Source organism: Microtus oregoni, unplaced genomic scaffold (genome assembly GCF_018167655.1).
Source record: "Microtus oregoni isolate MIOR12 unplaced genomic scaffold, Mior012 000007F_ref0000211, whole genome shotgun sequence".
Classification (NCBI taxonomy): domain Eukaryota; kingdom Metazoa; phylum Chordata; class Mammalia; order Rodentia; family Cricetidae; genus Microtus; species Microtus oregoni.
In genome coordinates, this window is record NW_024543066.1 from 31,336,518 (window position 1) to 31,353,696 (window position 17,179).

A 17,179-nucleotide genomic window follows, 5' to 3' on the forward strand; every position below is an offset into this window, starting at 1 on the left:
GAGGAAAAAAATAAAATCGATGTGTTTTTCCTATTCACAGGTACAAGATGCATTTAGATGCCGGTTGAGAAACTGTCAGGATCCGATCAATGCTGATTCTTCAAGTTCTTTTCCTAATGGACACGCTCAAATCATGGTGAGCTTCTATTTTCCTTCTGGATGATAATTAAGTCATGGTTTCTTAGGGAAAAATATATGTATGTATATATAACAAATTCCTTATTAATAAAATAGAATAAAATCAGAATTTGCTTTTAATTCATTAAGACTAAAACCTTGTGAGCTGGAGAGATGAGTTAATGATTAAAATATTTTCTACCTTTGCAGAGGTCTGGAGTTCAGTTTCCAGCACCCACATCTACAGCTCATGAGTACCTGCTCCAAGGGATTTGATTCCCTCTTCTGACCTCCATTTATTCCTACAAGCATGGAGACACACACACACACACCACATAAATACATAAATCATAAAATAAATACTTTTTACTTCAACATCCAGTAAATGTTATTTCTGGATTGCCTTTGAATCAAAGGTCTGCTGTTGACTCTCTTGTGGGTTACATTGGTGTCCTATACAACAGTGAAGAGTATTTTCACCTTGTCTAGAATCCAATTCAAAATAATGATTTTTACACATGAGCACTATGGACTTTACCCTTTTTTTCTCAGTGTGTGTTATGGTCTTTTTCTTTCTATCTATTAATTTTTGAGAATTTAATAAAACAAATTTTGATCATTTCCCCTCTCCTACTCATACTTAATTGAAGATTATAGAATAATTAGAGGAGCTGCAACTCCAAGCAGTTAAATATGCATCTTTAAAGGTGACCACAGATAATGGTGGTTCACCTATACAGCCCAAAGAAAGCACCATGAAACTAAAACAGAGAAAAGGCACCCCTCCAGTGACGGGTCCATCCTGAGCATAAGCTCAGTGTTCTGTTGGAGTGAAGGCTATTATAGATATAAACACTTCGGCAAATTTTAGAAATGAGATAAAATTGCTGTCACCAAAACAGAAGTGGAAGTTGGGAGTGGTGCATGCCTGGAATGCCTGCACTGTGAGGGAGGCTGAGGTAAGAGGATCCCCAGGTCAAGGCCACTCTAGTCATCATGGCGCGATTCTGTCTCTAAACAAGACAATCAACCAACCAACAACATCAACAGAACTGAGACTGAATCGGAATGAGCTTTCTGCAGCATAACTGTTCTCTTATTGTATGGAACATAAAAAACATGGCTAAGCAATATGTTAGCAGCTAAAAGATGAGGAACAAAATCAGTTCCTTACAAAAACCAGATAGCCATAAAAATCTGTTTAATATACTGACACTGGGCGGTTACAGCAGGTAATGGCATTTGTTGTGCAAACCTGGTGACCTGAATTTGATCTCCAGGACCCACTTCAACTTAGGAGAAAACCGCAGCCACAAAGTTTCCCTCTGACCCCCACATGTGTGCTTCAGCATGTGAGCATGTTTATCTACACATAGCAATAATAACGATAATGATGATGATAATAATAAGAGTGGTAGCAGCAGTGATAAAAATTTAAAAACTAATATTTAAAAAAAGGAATCTAGTTGAAAAACTTGCTTACAACAGGCTCATTTGATTTTACCATAAAAATAAGCTGATTTGTTTAAAATATGAATTTTGGAGAAAGAGGTACCAATATCCAGAAGATTCTAGGCCAGAGGAATAGATGTTTAGCCCTCATCTTTAATCTCTGCAGTTGAGAGCCGTTGGTTACAGCAGAGAAAATACAATTCGATAGCAGTATAAGCATTACCATAAGTGTATTAGAGAATATTGTATCACAGGTTGATGGGAAACATCCTTTAGCCAATGGCCTTTGAGAGGCTGCAGGTAACACACTAAAACTAGAAGCATAAAATACAACAACCAAAGTCAGTTATTTAAGGGTACCTTCTGGTTGCTTTATTCAAGTTAGGCTATTGCCTTAAAATTTATGGAAGTACTGGAGAGTGAACCAAGGCTTTGTGTGGCCTGTGCAGGCTCAGCCACTGAGTTATAGTCCCAACTTTTTTTTTTTAATTTTGAGACAAGATCTCATGTAACTTAGGCTAGCCTCACCATGAAGCCAAGGATGATCTAGAACTTACGATTCTCCTTCCTTCAGCATCCCAAGTGATAGATTACAGAGACGTGCCACCACTCACACTTTTATTAATATGCGGGGTTTGAAGCCAGGGCCTCAGCCATGCCAGGCAAATCCTCTACCAACTGAGCTACATCCCTATTTCCACCCCTTTAAACTTCTAGACCAAGCATGGTCTCACCGACCTTGACCTCATTCTCTGGCTTAGATAGGCTTTGAACATGTAATCTTTCTACTTCATCTTCCTAAGTAGCTAGAATTACCACTGGAACCACCATTTCCAGCTAAAATTCTGTCATATTATATGGGGTATTATGTTACCATATCAAAACTATTCCATTTTCCATGGGTTTTTGTCTCTAGGAAATTCTGATTATTCCTTGAGAATCTACTTTTGCACAAAAACAATAAACTAATGCTAGCTAGCTATAAATCTATAATATTCAGAGAATTTTAATATTAAAAAATTTGACATCTTCATTAAATGATGATTCTGTGCCTTATTTCTTGTTACAGACAGACTTTGAAAAGGATGTAGACATTGCTTGTCGATCAGGTAAGAAGACTTTGATCTTTTAAATATAATCTATAGGAATATGAAATCATTTTGTGGATTTTGATGTTTTAAAAATAGCTATGCTTTATGCATCATACTTGGGTGAGTGAATAGTGGCATCTTTCAGTGGGAATCACTGTGCCATTGGGGATCTATAGAAAGAGGAGAGAGGTAGAGAACTGGGAAGTGAGGAATAGACTATTGAGAGCACCATACCAGCAGAAACTACTAGATATGTCATAAACCTCCAGGCTCGTGAATAAGAGCACTTGTAAGGCAACTCACTATAGCTGCCTTGTTTATCATATAGAGAATATCAATCACTAAACTGGTAAACTACTAGTGTGTGTGTGTGTGTGTGTGTGTGTGTACTGGTAGCTGTCCTCTAATCATTGGCTAATTTTTCACTAGAGAAGAGGGCTTTTAATTTTTTTTAAAAAAATATTTATTTTCTATTTTGGATGTTTTTTAGTAGCTGGGAAATTGTCTTCCAAAGCGCATCAAAATGTACCACCTTTTTCCTTGGATTTGTTGTTCTCTGTGCTATCGTTACTCACATTGAAAGTGGATATATACCTGAGTACCCGAATATTTGAAATCAATTATCGTTTAATTCAATCTGAGTGCTTTTTGCTTTCAGATTTAACAGTCAAGTGTCATCATTCATTTCTAATAGCATCTTCCAAGGCCTGGTGCCGAAAATAGCCCCCAATTTGTCAATAAATTTAAATTATAGTGTGCACATATATGCATACCCTTGCAGCTCTCATCAAGTTAGCTATTTACTTGTATTAATGTGGTGTGCATTCACATCTGATTTATGCTTCAGTACAAGCATCATCTTCTCATCTAAAAGCCCTACCGTGTTTTATAGGTGCTGTCAAGGATTCTCCTAAGATTATGTAAAAAGCTATGTTTCTGGTATGTTTTTGTAGAAAAGCAAACAGCCTGTATTTATCCCTGTACACTGTCATCTTAACTTCCTTCAGGAGGGCATCTATTTCAGATGGTGTAGCCAGTGAACGTTTGATAGAGTACCTTCTACGTCTCCCTCCAAACTGTCTACAAAGGAGTTAAATGTCACGACAGCTATTACAGAACCTGCTCTTTTGGGAAAGGCACCCACTTCCTACCTTCCAGACTCCCTTATGGGTTGTTTTCAGATTCAACTCAGAGCATTAAAATCTATGCAAATGTCACATCATATTTCTTGCCATAATCACAGTCACATGGGAAACTAATCTGTATTCTTGGATTCAATCAAAACATTCTGAGTGAGGTATGGTCACCGCAGTCGTAAGCTACCAGCTATGATTTGAAACTGTGAGGGTAGTAGGAATTGTCCTTTCCTATAGAAAACAAATCTTATCCATCTTTTATGATCTCTAAAATTCACACGCCATGGCACAAGTTTCCCCGTGTGTAGAATACAATATGGCTGTGTCAGAGGCTTGAACTTATTTCAATGATTAGTTATCTATTTAATTCCTAATCATCCACCCTCAGTTTAGCTTCCTTACCTCTCTTTGTCTACTCCTTAGAGTTCTTGACAGAGGGAAGAATGAGAACAGACACTTTTGTTTTTTTCCTTACCAGCTACTCATATCAAACCACTGTTTGACAAAATGTGGTACCCAAACAAGCAGTGTATTGCCCGATGCTTGCCAGAAATTCAGTTTGAAAGACCTACCTAGACCTTCTAGACTAGAAACTGTGGGCCTGGGTCACACTAGCCAGGGTCTTAGAAGACATTCAAGTCACTCAGATGCATTGCGAGTGCTGAAAAATTTCGTCACAGAACCTCTGCCCAGAGCTGCTGCTTCGAACCCTTCAGCATGCACAATGTTGTCTGATGATAGATTATTCCTTTTTCCCTGTCTGCACTGCAGTCTGGGTTAAGCCTTTCCAATGCAGAATAGTACCACTGTGTTATTATGAAACAAGTTGCAGTTTGTTTATTCTCTGTTTTCATTTTTTGGCCAATACCCTCTTAAGTTGAGCTCATCCTCATCTTCCCTCAGAATTTTTCTAGAGATTTCTGCATATGTTGACTGCACTAAATTTTAAAGTCTCAGTTCTGGGCTCCTAGAAATCACATCATAAAGCTTAATATTTTCTTATTTTTATACATAAAAATGTAAAATATAAAAAATCTACAACCATATTGTGTATTCATTAAAAGTTATATATGAATAATTAGCATGATGTTACATATAGGAAACAAAGAGACGGAAGTACAAGGACAGATACAGCATCTCTAAAGAGAGCAGGTACTGTCTGAGTGATTCATGCTTTGGAATACTTAAAAGGGTTCATTTCCTCATTTCTTCATAGTAGCAAAAGATTCTCAAGAATCTGGTTTTCAACTTCTATGCTATTTCATAATTATTATTCTGTTAAAAACTTGGACAATAATAGGCAAAATTCTGAAAGTTTTTATGCTTTCAGAAACAAATGTTCTCTACTTAGCTATACATGATGAAATTTTCTACTATGTTGCTATGCTTTGTGGTAATTCTACACCAGTTTCATTTTGAGACAGTCTCACTATGTAGCTCTGGCTGTCCTGAATTCACTATGTAGACCAGGCTGGCCTGGAATTCACAGAGATGTGTCTGTTTCTGCCTCCAAAGTGCTAGAATTAAAAGAGTGTACCACCACACTCAGCCCTCAAGAATCTGTCTTAATGATCAAAGCTTCTAGAAAACTTTAGAAGAAAGGCCTACATGAATGTAACTAAAACCTACATTTTTATGGAAATGTTTTGAAGTGGACTGATGGAGAAATCTTCTCTGGCAGTATATCCTTTGCTTGAAAATTAATGCAGTGTTTTTTTTTTTCATGGAAAGACATTTGTACTTTTTGAAAGCCAGTTAATCAGTTTTCAGATATGCTTTATCTATAGTCTGCTCACGCTCTATGGCAGCATCAGAGAATCAATAACAATCAATAATCAATATCAGATAAATAACAGAATCAATAAAAATTCAGTAACTTGGATTAGGAAGAAACAAGTACAAACGATTTGTTAAAAGATTATTTTTCTTTTGCTTCATTAAGAGAGTGTTTAGTAGGAAGATAAATAATAGCATATAACGATAAAAAGAAATGCTCTCTTTTTATTAACTGCTATGGTCAAATTTGCAGTGCTCCATAAGGATATCGGTCCTTGCCGAGCAGCAACAATAACAGGAACACTCTCCAGGATCTCTCTAAACGACGACGAGGAAGAAAAGGGAACGAACCCTGAAGGGCTGAGCTATTCAACATTGCCTGGGAACGTCATTTCCAAAGTCATCATCCAGCAGCCCACAGGCCTGCACATGCCCATGAGTATGAATGAGCTGAGCAGTCAGTGTCTGAAGAAAGAGAACAATGAACTGCGGAGAACTGTGTACTTATGCACGGATGACAATTTAAGAGGGGCTGATATGGACATAGTCCACCCTCAAGAGAGAATGATGGAAAGTGACTATATTGTGATGCCTCGAAGCTCTGTAAATACTCAGCCAACAATGAAAGAGGAAAGCAAGATGAATATTGGCATGGAAACCTTGCCGCATGAAAGGCTATTGCACTACAAAGTGAATCCTGAATTCAGTATGAATCCCCCTGTCATGGACCAGTTCAATATGAACTTAGATCAGCATCTTGCACCCCAGGAACATATGCAGAGTTTACCCTTTGAGCCTCGCACGGCTGTGAAGAATTTCATGGCCTCCGAGTTGGATGATAACACAGGACTGTCAAGAAGCGAAACTGGATCTACGATATCCATGAGTTCTCTAGAGGTGAGTCATAGAGATTAACCTGTTCCTTGGTATTTGAAGTGCATACAGGCCAATTCACATAATGTCAGTGATAGGACGATCCATGCCAGGTTTGGTGGGGTTTCTGATATGCGCATATTAAGATTCTTGACATAAAGGTTTTATAGTGGTACATTTAAACCTCCTGGTTCAAGATGTTATTAAAAAGTAGAGTCCAATGTGTTTAAAATTATACTAATCAGTCCTAATTCTCTCACCATGGGACTTAAGTGGAACCTAAAGAAAATACAGCAGACCCTCCTGAGGTTTCACTGAACTGATGGAAGGCATTTTCAGATATAAAATAATAACTGGGTGCTCTGGCAAATTCAAAGCTAAACTAAATCCTTTCCTATAAGACAATCTGTTAATATGAAATTGAACATTTCTGTGAGTGGTGCCATCACATTGATTATAAGCATTATTTATATCAGATCAATATTATTATTCAGAATGAATATTTTGTTTTATTCCTATAGAATGTTGACTATTTTAAGTGTTAGTCTTTAACTATTGAGTATTCCAAGCATATATTCTTTTTTATTTAACTTTTTTTTATTGAGAAAAGAAAAAAAAAAACAAATTTCCTCCTCCTCCCAGCCTCCCATTTCCCTCCCCCTCCTCCCTCCATTCTCCCCCTCCCCCCACTCCTCTCCCCCTCCCTCTCCAGCCCAAAGAGCAGTCAGATTTCCCTGCCCTGTGGTAAGTCCTAGGTCCTCCCCCCTCCGTGCATTTCTAGGAAGGTGAACATCCAAACTGGCTAGGCTCCCACAAAGCCAGCACATTACATAGGTTCAAAACCCCGTGCCATTGTCCTTGGGTTCTCATCAGCCCTCATTGTTCGCCATGCTCAGAGAGTCCAGTTTTATCCCATGCTTTTTCAGTCACAGTTCAGCTGGCCTTGGTGAGCTCCCAATAGATCAGCTCCACTGTTTCAGTGGGTGGGTGCTCCCCTCGTGGTCCCGACTTCTTTGCTCATGTTCTCCCTCCTTCTGTTCCTCATCGGGACCCATATCTATCACCATGCACAAAACTCAAGTCCAAACGGATTAAAGACCTCACTATCAGTCAGAACACAGTGAACCTGATAGAAGAGAAAGTGGGAAGTACCCTACAGGAGATGGGCACAGGAGATCGCTTCTTATGTGTAACCCCAACAGCACAGACTTTAAGGGCAACATTGAATAAATGGGACCTACTAAAACTGAGAAGCTTCTGTAAAGCAAAGGACACTGTCACCAAGACAAATAGGCAACCTACTGACTGGGAGAAGATCTTCACCAACCCCGCAACAGACAAAGGTCTGATCTCCAAAATATATAGAGAACTCAGGAAACTAGACTTTAAAATGCTAATTAACCCAATTAAAAAATGGGGCACTGAACTGAACAGAGAATTCTCAGCAGAGGAAGTTCAAATGGCCAAAAGACACTTAAGGTCATGCTCAACCTCCTTAGCAATCAGGGAAATGCAAATCAAAACAACTTTGAGATATCATCTTACACCTGTCAGAATAGCTAAAATAAAAAACTCCAATGATAGCCTTTGCTGGAGAGGCTGTGGAGGAAGGGGAACACTCATCCATTGCTGGTGGGAATGCAATCTTGTGCAACCACTTTGGAAATCGGTGTTTCGGTTTCTCAGGAAATTCGGGATCAACTTACCCCTGGACCCAGCAATACCACTCCTGGGAATATACCCAAGAGATGCCCTATCACATGACAAGAGCATTTGTTCAACTATGTTCATAGCAGTATTATTTGTAATAGCCAGAACCTGGAAACAACCTAGATGCCCTTCAATGGAAGAATGGATGAAGAAAGTGTGGAATATCTACACATTAGAGTACTATGCTGCGTTAAAAAACAATGACTTCTCAAATTTTGCATGCAAATGGATGGAAATAGAAAACACTATCCTGAGTGAGGTATCCCAGACCCAAAAAGATGAACATGGGATGTACTCACTCATAATTGGTTTCTAGCCATAAACAAGGGTCACGGAGTCTACACTTGGTGATCCCAAAGAAGCTAAGTAAGAAGGTGAACCAAAGGAAAAGCATATAGTTGCCCTCTTGGCTATGGGAAGTAGACAAAATTGCCGGGGAGAAAATTGAGATCTTGGGGGTGGGGTGGGATGGGGGTAAGGGGAGATGGGGAGAGAGGGGGGAGAGGGGGAGAATGGGGGGAGCTTGGGGAAGGGGGAGGATTGGGATGAAGGAAGGTTGGATGGGGGAGCACGGAAGCACGGTTCTTGGTTAAGGGAGCCACCTTAGGGTTGGCAAGAGACTTGAACCTAGAGTGGCTCCCAGATACCCAAGCCGAGGTCCCCAGTTAGTTCCTTGGGCAGCTGAGGATGGGGAACCTGAAATGACCCAATCCTAGAGCAATACTGACGAATATCTTGCATATCATCATAGAACCTTCATCTGGTGATGGATGGAGACAGAGACCCACACTGGAGCACTGGACTGAGCTCCCAAGCATATATTCTTATGTGTGTTTGTTTGTTTTGTTTTTCAAGAATGGGCTTCGCTGTAGCTTTGGAGCCTGTCCTGGAACTAGCTCTTGTAGACCAGGATGGCCTTGAACTCACAGAGATCTGCCTGCCTCTGCCTCACGAGTGCTGGGATGAAACATGCCCATATGCCACCACCGCCCGGCTCAAAGTATACATTCTAAGCATACTAAGTAAGATTCAGGACTAAGAGTCAGACAAGGACCTTTGCCCTACAGAAGGCCATCAGCAGTAAAAATGTATACTACCCTCATCTTCTTTTCTTCCCAATGAAGTAGGGGGTTACTAACAATTATCGTTAATTCATACTGTTTTAGAATTATGCAAGCAGGCTTCACAGAATCAGATATCTGATTTTCTAATAACATATCCCATTACCCTGCTACTAATTTGTACATGTCCTACATCTTGAAGTCTTGCTATAAACCGCTGCTAAGATAGTCTATATAAAAAACCAACATGTATTCTTATTTATTATATATGTATATATAATAACCAATTGTTTTAATGTATATTATTGTATTAGTCATTATTTAGAGGAAAATCACTGTAATTGGTTGCATGGCCTTTCAATCAGAATTATTCTGATAATGTATGTTCTAAGATGCAGAGGTCCCCAAAGGCTAGTTGCTCTTCTAGATTCCCCAAAGCAATGCTCAGTCTAAATTAAAATAGAACATGAAATGTAGATAGTTCTAGTTTTTTCAAGTAGAACAAGAAAACTCTAGACCAAAACTAGACTATAAAGAAAGTCTTAAGTTCTGGATTAACCTCAATTAGAAGACAGTTTCAGCATAAATCCATGTTTTGGATTGTTCTCAAATCAAAGATGTAGATAGATACAGCAAACCTAATCCTATTCTAGAGTAGCTGTCATGTCCCTGGATGAAAGCATCCATTTTTTTAAACTAGTAGGCTTGCTACTGTTACCCCAATCATAACCTTATATCACAGATAGTACTTTGTCTACTATAATAATGCCTACATAAGCATAAGCTACAAAATGTTCATGCAAAACTGCAAAGTCTTCTAAGGGGTTTGAATAAGAGTATATCTAAGGATATAACATGAAAACTAATCAGAACAATGTGGTAATTTTCTTCTGTACAATGACTATTTTTAAAGTCTTTGAAGAAATTTGAATGGAATTGCACTAAAATAATTTAGGTTTTGTGAAATGTTTTACATTTCACATCTAAAACCCAACTGAGGTTGATGTTATGCAGGTTTGGTGTACCTGAGCATTGAGTGTATTTTCTGAGTATTGTAACTTTTTTTCAAATTTCTGTAATCTTATTTCTAAGCAAAATATTGGATATATACACATATATATGACAAAAGATTCACATTTCAAAGACTTAGTGATCACAAAGATTGTATTTTACAAAGGAAGGAAATTAAGTTCTTCGTTTAATAGTAACCACTTAGGTGACCTTTTAGGAAACAACTTAAAGAGAGTATATACATAACAAAGTGAATACTAAAAATTACCATTTTAATAGAATTTTTCATTAGCAAGTCCTCAAATCATCTTAGAACAGAATTAATTAATCCTCACAACACTTAAATAAGTTGTTCTAATCTCGAAAGCAAAAGCATCTGCTCAAGGAGACAAAGCAAGCATCTAAGAAATAAAGCTATCAAGTCTTTGGCCCATCCAAATGAAATAAGAGGTTAAATATGTGGGAACATGCAACCTGGGAGGCTTGTGCAGCAATGACAAGCTGTTGCATGATCTATTCATAGACATAATGTAAAGTTGTGACATTAGCTCAGGAGTTTGCCTCCAAAAGAGGTGACAAGAAGAACAAGAAGGGCAAATGCTGCTAATGGATAGCACAGAATTCAGTAGTCATCAGAAAACAGCATGCAAGAAAATACACAAGTTGAGGGAGGAAAAAGAAGAAAGCCAAAGGGACCCGAGTGGGTGAGTGGGTGGAAGCATTTATTCAAGTAAGCAAGAAGCAACAAAGAGAGGAGGAGGCTCCAACTGTTGCTGCACCGTCAGAAAAGGCTCCAGCTTCCAAGGGAGTTTGTTCTCCTAACCCCCAATTACTGGGTGTAAATGTTAAAGACATTCATGGAGTTCCTTGGCACAAAAGTGTATCCACATTTTGTCCATGCCCATTATTACATTGTGCCTTTGTTTCTGTTACACGGTATTGCCCTAACTGTGGTCACTCCCAGGATGATCCATTAAGCAATTCTGAAAATTCTTAGAATTTGAGTTTATAAAAGTATGTAAAACTAGCAATATTAAGTTTTCATAAGTGATATAGCCCAAGTGATCATAACTACATCACTTAAGGCGAAGATAAAATTGTCTTCAGCACTGGAAATATTCACCTTCGGGTAACTACATATGTTGAGTACATGATGTATGCATGCATAAGGAAGGACAAAGAAAGATAAACAGTGACAAGGGTGGATCATGAGCCTAAGCACTAGTTTAAATTTTAGAATGTAGTTCTTTTGATTGATTGTCCAAAAATTATAAGTGCATTATTATTTATAAAAAGACAAGTCAGTTCTGGAAATGACAAAACTTCTACACCCATGAATCCACAGCAGCTGTGATAGCCCACACAAGACATACACAAGATCAAAGCTGTCAACGTGTTACCATGGGGGTCTCATTAGCCATGAGCTTTAGCTGAGGCGATAGCAACAGTCGATGACATCTAAGGGAGCTCAAGGAGTCAGTTTTCTTTGAGGATATGCCCCCTCATGAGTTGACTCTGCTCCAGTGGATGGTCCCACACTTGTGAGTATATGAGTAGCATAAATTGGCCTCAGTAGGTGGGAGGTCCTTGGACTCCCCACAGGGCAGGGAACCCTGACTGCTCTTAGGGCTGATGAGAGAGGGGGAGTTGATTGGGGGAGGGGAAGGAATATGGGAGGCGGTGGTGGGTAAGAGACAGAAATCTTTAATAAATAAATAAATTAATAAAAAAGAAAGAAAGAAAGAAAGAAAGAAAAGAAGCTGGATGGGAAGCTGAAGAGAGAGGATCTAGGAAGTGTTAGGGAGAGAAGTAGAGCGTGAATAAGATATAAATACATTTGAGAGACTTCTCAAAGAGTAAAAGTTTACATTTTTGTTTGTTTTTATTTTTTTTACTTTTATTGAGCTCTACATTTTTCTCTGCTTCCCTCCCTGCCTCTCCCTTCCCCTTCAACTCTCTCCCATGTTCCTCATGCTCCCAATTTACTCAGGAATCTTGTCTTTTTCTAATTCCCATGTAGATTAACTAGATCTATGTAAGTCTCTCTTAGGGTCCGACCTCATTGTTGTCTAGGTTCTCTGAGATTGTGATTTGTGGGCTGGTTTTCTTTGCTTTATGTTTAAAACTAGTTATGAATGAGTACATGTGATAATTGTCTTTCTGGGTTACCTTACTCAATCTGATGTTTTCTGGCTCCATCCATTTTCCTGAAAAATTCAAGATGTTGTTATTTTTTTCTGCTGTGTACTACTCCACTGTGTAAATGTACCATATTTTCCTTATCCATTTTCAGTTGAACATCCTTAGTTGTTCCCACAGTCTCTCCAGCATAGGTTGTCATCAGTGTTTTTGATCTTGGCCATTCTTACAGGTATAAGATGTTGTTTTGATTTGCATTTCCTTGATGACTAAGGATGTTGAACATTTCCTTAAGTGTCTTTTAGCCATTTTAGATTCTTTTGTTGAGAGTTCTCTGTTTAGGTCTGTGCTCCATTTTTTATTGGATTATTTGTTTTTTAGAAGATCAATTTCTTGAGTTCCTTGTATATTTTGGAGATCAGACCACTGTCTGATGTGGGATTGGTGAAGATCTTTTCCCATTCTGTAGGCTATCATTTTGTCTTGTTGATTGTGGGTTTTTTTGCTTTTCAGAAGCTTTTCAGTATTAGGAGGTCCCATTTATTAATTCTTTCTCTCGTGTCTGTGCTGCTGGAGTTATACTTAGGAAGTGGTCTCCTGTGTCAATGCATTCAAGTGTACTTCCCACTTTCTCTTCTGTGAAGTTCAGTGTGGCTGGCTTCATGTTGAGGTCTTTGATCCATTTGGACTTGAGTTTTGTGCATCATGATAGATATGGATCTATTTTCATTCCTCTACATGTTGATATTCAGTAATAAAAATGGAAAAAAGAAAGCATATTATAAAAAGATTACATTTTTTAAAGGAAGGTCAGCACAATTTCTGGATTTGTAGTGCTTCCTATTGGTTTATTTTTCTGAAATTTTATATACACTTTTTTTGCCAGTTAATGTTGGCCAGCATTTGCTCTCAGTCTGAAACACAGACAATTTAGTGAACAGCTTATGACTGAACATGTCCCACATCTGTTTGGTCATGACCCATTCTTTCCCCTTTTCCTTCATCGCTCAGGGTTAGTACAGGATCGTTTGTCGCTGATTTCTTGCTGGATTCAGCCAGCATGAATCCCTGGCCAGAGCCTGGGTTTGAGGGGGATGTGAATATGGAGGAGAGCTCTACTCTGTTCCTGCTTTTGACATTAGTTGGTGCCATAGCTTCCAAATACTTTCTGCTTTTGTCAGGTGCCCGAATCCTGGGATAGAGTCCCACTGTCATCTTACTTTGCCCATCCATCTTAGAGGTCTGTTGGCTTCTTCTGCTAATCCATCGGTCACCTCACGGTTCCCTTTGTGGCTTCTCAGCTTCCTTAGCACTTGAGTTTTTTTTTTTTAATTTATTTATTTATTTGTTTGTTTTTATTTAAAAAAAAAATTCCGCCTTTTCCCAGCCTCCCATTTCCTTCCCCCTCCTCCCATTCCTCTCCCCCTCCCCACACTCCTCTTCCCCCTCCCTCTCCAGTCCGAAGAGCAGTCAGGGTTCCCTGCCCTGTGGAAAGTCCAAGGTCCTCCCCGCTCCATCCAGGTCTAGGAAGGTGAGCATCCAAACTGGCTAGGCTCCCACAAAGCCAAAATATGAAGTAGGATCAAAACCCAGTTCCATTGTCCTTGGCTTCTGAGTCAGCCCTCATTGTCCGCCATGTTCAGAGATTTCAGTTTTATCCCATGCTTTTTCAGTCACAGTCCAGCTGGCCTTGGTGAGCTCCCAAGTGATCAGCCCCACTGTCTCAGTGGGTGAGTGCACCCCTCGCGGTCCTGACGTCCTTGCTCATGTTCTCCCTCCTTCTGCTCCTCATTTGGACCTCTGTCTCTATCTCCATCCTTTGACAGATGAAGGTTCTATGGTGATATGCAAGATTTTTATCAGTATGGCTATAGGATAGGGTCATTTCACGTTCCCTATCCTCAGCTGCCCAAGGAACTAACTGAGGACATCGCTCTGGGCACCTGGGAGCCCCTCTAGGTTCAAGTCTCTTGCCAACCCTAAAATGGCTCCCTTAATTAAGATATATACTTCCCTGCTCCCATATCCACCCTTCCTTTATCCCAACCATCCCGTTTCCCCAAGTTCTCCCCCTCCTCCCCTTCTCACTTTTCTCTCCCCATCTCCCCTTAACCCCATCCCACCCCACCCCCAAGATCCCAATTTTTTGCCCGGCAGTCTTGTCTACTTCCCATATCCAGGAGGATAACTATATGTTTTTCTTGAGTTCTTAAGGAATGTGACCTAACATTTCACTCTCTTGTCACCTTGCCTTGGTACCACTTATCTGCAAGACATTTACATAACAGAGAAAGTTAATGTAGTACAGTATAGCATTATGTTGTTACCTACGGAAAGTTTTGCTACTCCAGCCAATCTGACTGCTTCTGTTCCTAAGAATATCTATCTGGATAAGATCTCAGATAAGTCTCACTGCAAATGACTGGGATGAGATACCATTCTAGGCTTTGCCCCTGGATACAGAATACAGAGCACTCAACAGAATGGTTATCAGAAGTAAAATATTTTAGTGAGAATGTCACTTCATGGTGGCTGTCACACCACCTCATGGCTGGTGTGAGGATCAAATTACATGAAAGCCTTCTGAAGATTATAAGGAGCACTTCAGATGTGAGGCAGTATTATAATTATGTCATCAGTGTCCCACTCTGAGTGTCTGTAAAGAAGCTTGAACACTATTAAGTCGATATTCAGGAATTTACACAGACTGTGATATGGTCTCACTTGGGAACCAGGAGGTACTGTCTCAAACAGAAACCATATAAAACTCACCATGCGCAGAAACCATGGTTCATTTTTATATATATATATTTTTTCTCGTGTAGATCTGGTAAAAGGAAAAATTTCCCATTTTTATTGCTTTGTTTTTGCTCCCGGGTTAGAGAATCTTATCTTTTATGCAGGCATACAAACAAAATTAGCGTGAATAAAAGCCATTTCAGAAAATTAATTATTCCCAGACTTCATTGCCGCAGCTATTTCTAATGGATTTGTTATCAAAGCTTTCTTCCTGTGAGTGAGTCCATTGCTCACCCTGTAATAGAAACTTTTAATAGCGTTCATATTGCCATTCATTAGTCAATGGGATTCATTACTTGCTGTGAATCGTCTAGTGTCTTGTCCAGTTTAATTTTCAGTGACACAAAAGAATGACATAGCTCCCCCGAGAAATTATTTATCATTTTACAAGAGTCTCACGTGGAGGCTTCTCTAGGCGCACATGCACTAAGCAGCCCGCTTAGCCAGAGACCATGACACATTTTGTTCAACTTTTAAAGGATCTTAAAGAATGTCTCCCTTCTATCAGTAAAAGGTATGCTTTCCCAATCAATTGTTCTGACTCTTTCCGTTGCCAGTCTACTCTGTGTGTAGGTCACTTGGTTATCCAGATCCTTCTTTAAGACAGTAACAATAAAACAAAGGTCACATGAGTTTAAGTTCTGGGGCTGTCATATTACACTCCTTCAATCACTCGTCAAGAATTTGGCAGCCACAAGCTGTTGTGACATATCCTCTTCCAAATGCTAAGGCTACACGGCTGATTAAATAGGACTAACGAGGCAAGCATGTAGGTGGCAAAAGAGGGGACAGACACGTAGGTACATTTCAGAGATCAAATACACAACCCACGAGTGGATTTAATATGGACGATGAGGGATATGAGTATAGGAGGGACAGTTCTGAGACTTTGTCTTGGTTGACTAGTTATTAGTATTATCTGTGATAAGAACGACCATGTAAAAAAGGATATTTGTCTATTGGAAGGTAGTATTAAAACCTAAGGGGTAAGCCATGTTATCCAGGAGAGCATACAGGACGGAACAGATCTCAGAAGCTCCACATTTAGAAAGACCAGGCATAGGAAACAGCCAGCAAAAGGCGATTTCAAAAGGAGCCATAGTAACTGAAAGAAGAAAACAAAAGGGGGAAAGAAAAAGCCGAGAGCTGATGAGAGCTTTAATGAAAAAGTGATTAACTTTCTCCAGCTTCTGAGAGTCCAGGGAGATGAGGGTGGAAAATTGACCTTGCTGTTTGTCCAAATGGAGCTCATTAAAGGCCTTTGACAAGAATTTTAATGGAGTGTTAAAAGCATAACGCAGTTGGGATGAGTTCTGAGTGGAGGACTGCAAAAAAGGAAACTGCATCCGAAAGAAGGATGGGGTTTAAGTTCCCTGGAAATGTAGGCTTTGTAGGCAGGGAGACTCGTATCTTCACCAAAATTTATCGTCACGTCGGCTTGCTTTAATTTTACATGTAATTTTTTTAGTTATCAAATTATTTTTAAAAACTATCGTGTGGCTGGAATACTTAGTTGATTCTCTTTGTTTAGATGTATGGTCAGAGCTGAGGGCATGTGTCAGTTAGAAAAGCGCTTGTGTTGTGATCATGACGACTCCATTTCAGTCCCTGGCACCCACCTGAAAAAAAAAAAAAAGCCAGGCACAGCGTCACATGTTTATAACCCCAACACTGGGAAGACAGAAAACAAACAAACAAACAGAGGATGGACAGTACCTGAGCGACACCTGAGGTCTTCTAGCCCCCACACACATGCGGACACACACAGGAACATGAGTACACACATGTGAATAGACATACAGACACAGTCAATATTTCCAGCCACTCTCATGCCTTACAGTGGCATTCTGCAGGGCTCAGAGGAACATTGGAGTAAGCATGGAGGTGAATCACAGTCTCAGCAAACTTCAGCCTCGAAAGACTTTCCCAAACATTGCATGTATATGCACACGGAGTAGACACACACAAATACAAAATGGGTTGGTATTTTTCTGGTTTCCCCCTTGGACTGCCC

At 39.6% G+C, this 17,179-nt stretch overlaps 1 protein-coding gene across 2 annotated transcripts in view; it reads left to right on the top strand.

Annotated features, from left to right (window-relative positions):
- Positions 1 to 17,179, top strand: part of Adgrb3 (adhesion G protein-coupled receptor B3) — a 729,546-nt gene that overhangs the window by 690,867 nt on the left and 21,500 nt on the right. For both annotated transcript variants that reach the window (XM_041655382.1, XM_041655381.1), the window contains exons 26-28: positions 41 to 136; positions 2,639 to 2,678; positions 5,826 to 6,469. In XM_041655382.1, the coding sequence (XP_041511316.1) occupies positions 41 to 136; positions 2,639 to 2,678; positions 5,826 to 6,469 (780 nt within the window). The remainder of the gene's footprint in view (positions 1 to 40; positions 137 to 2,638; positions 2,679 to 5,825; positions 6,470 to 17,179) is intronic.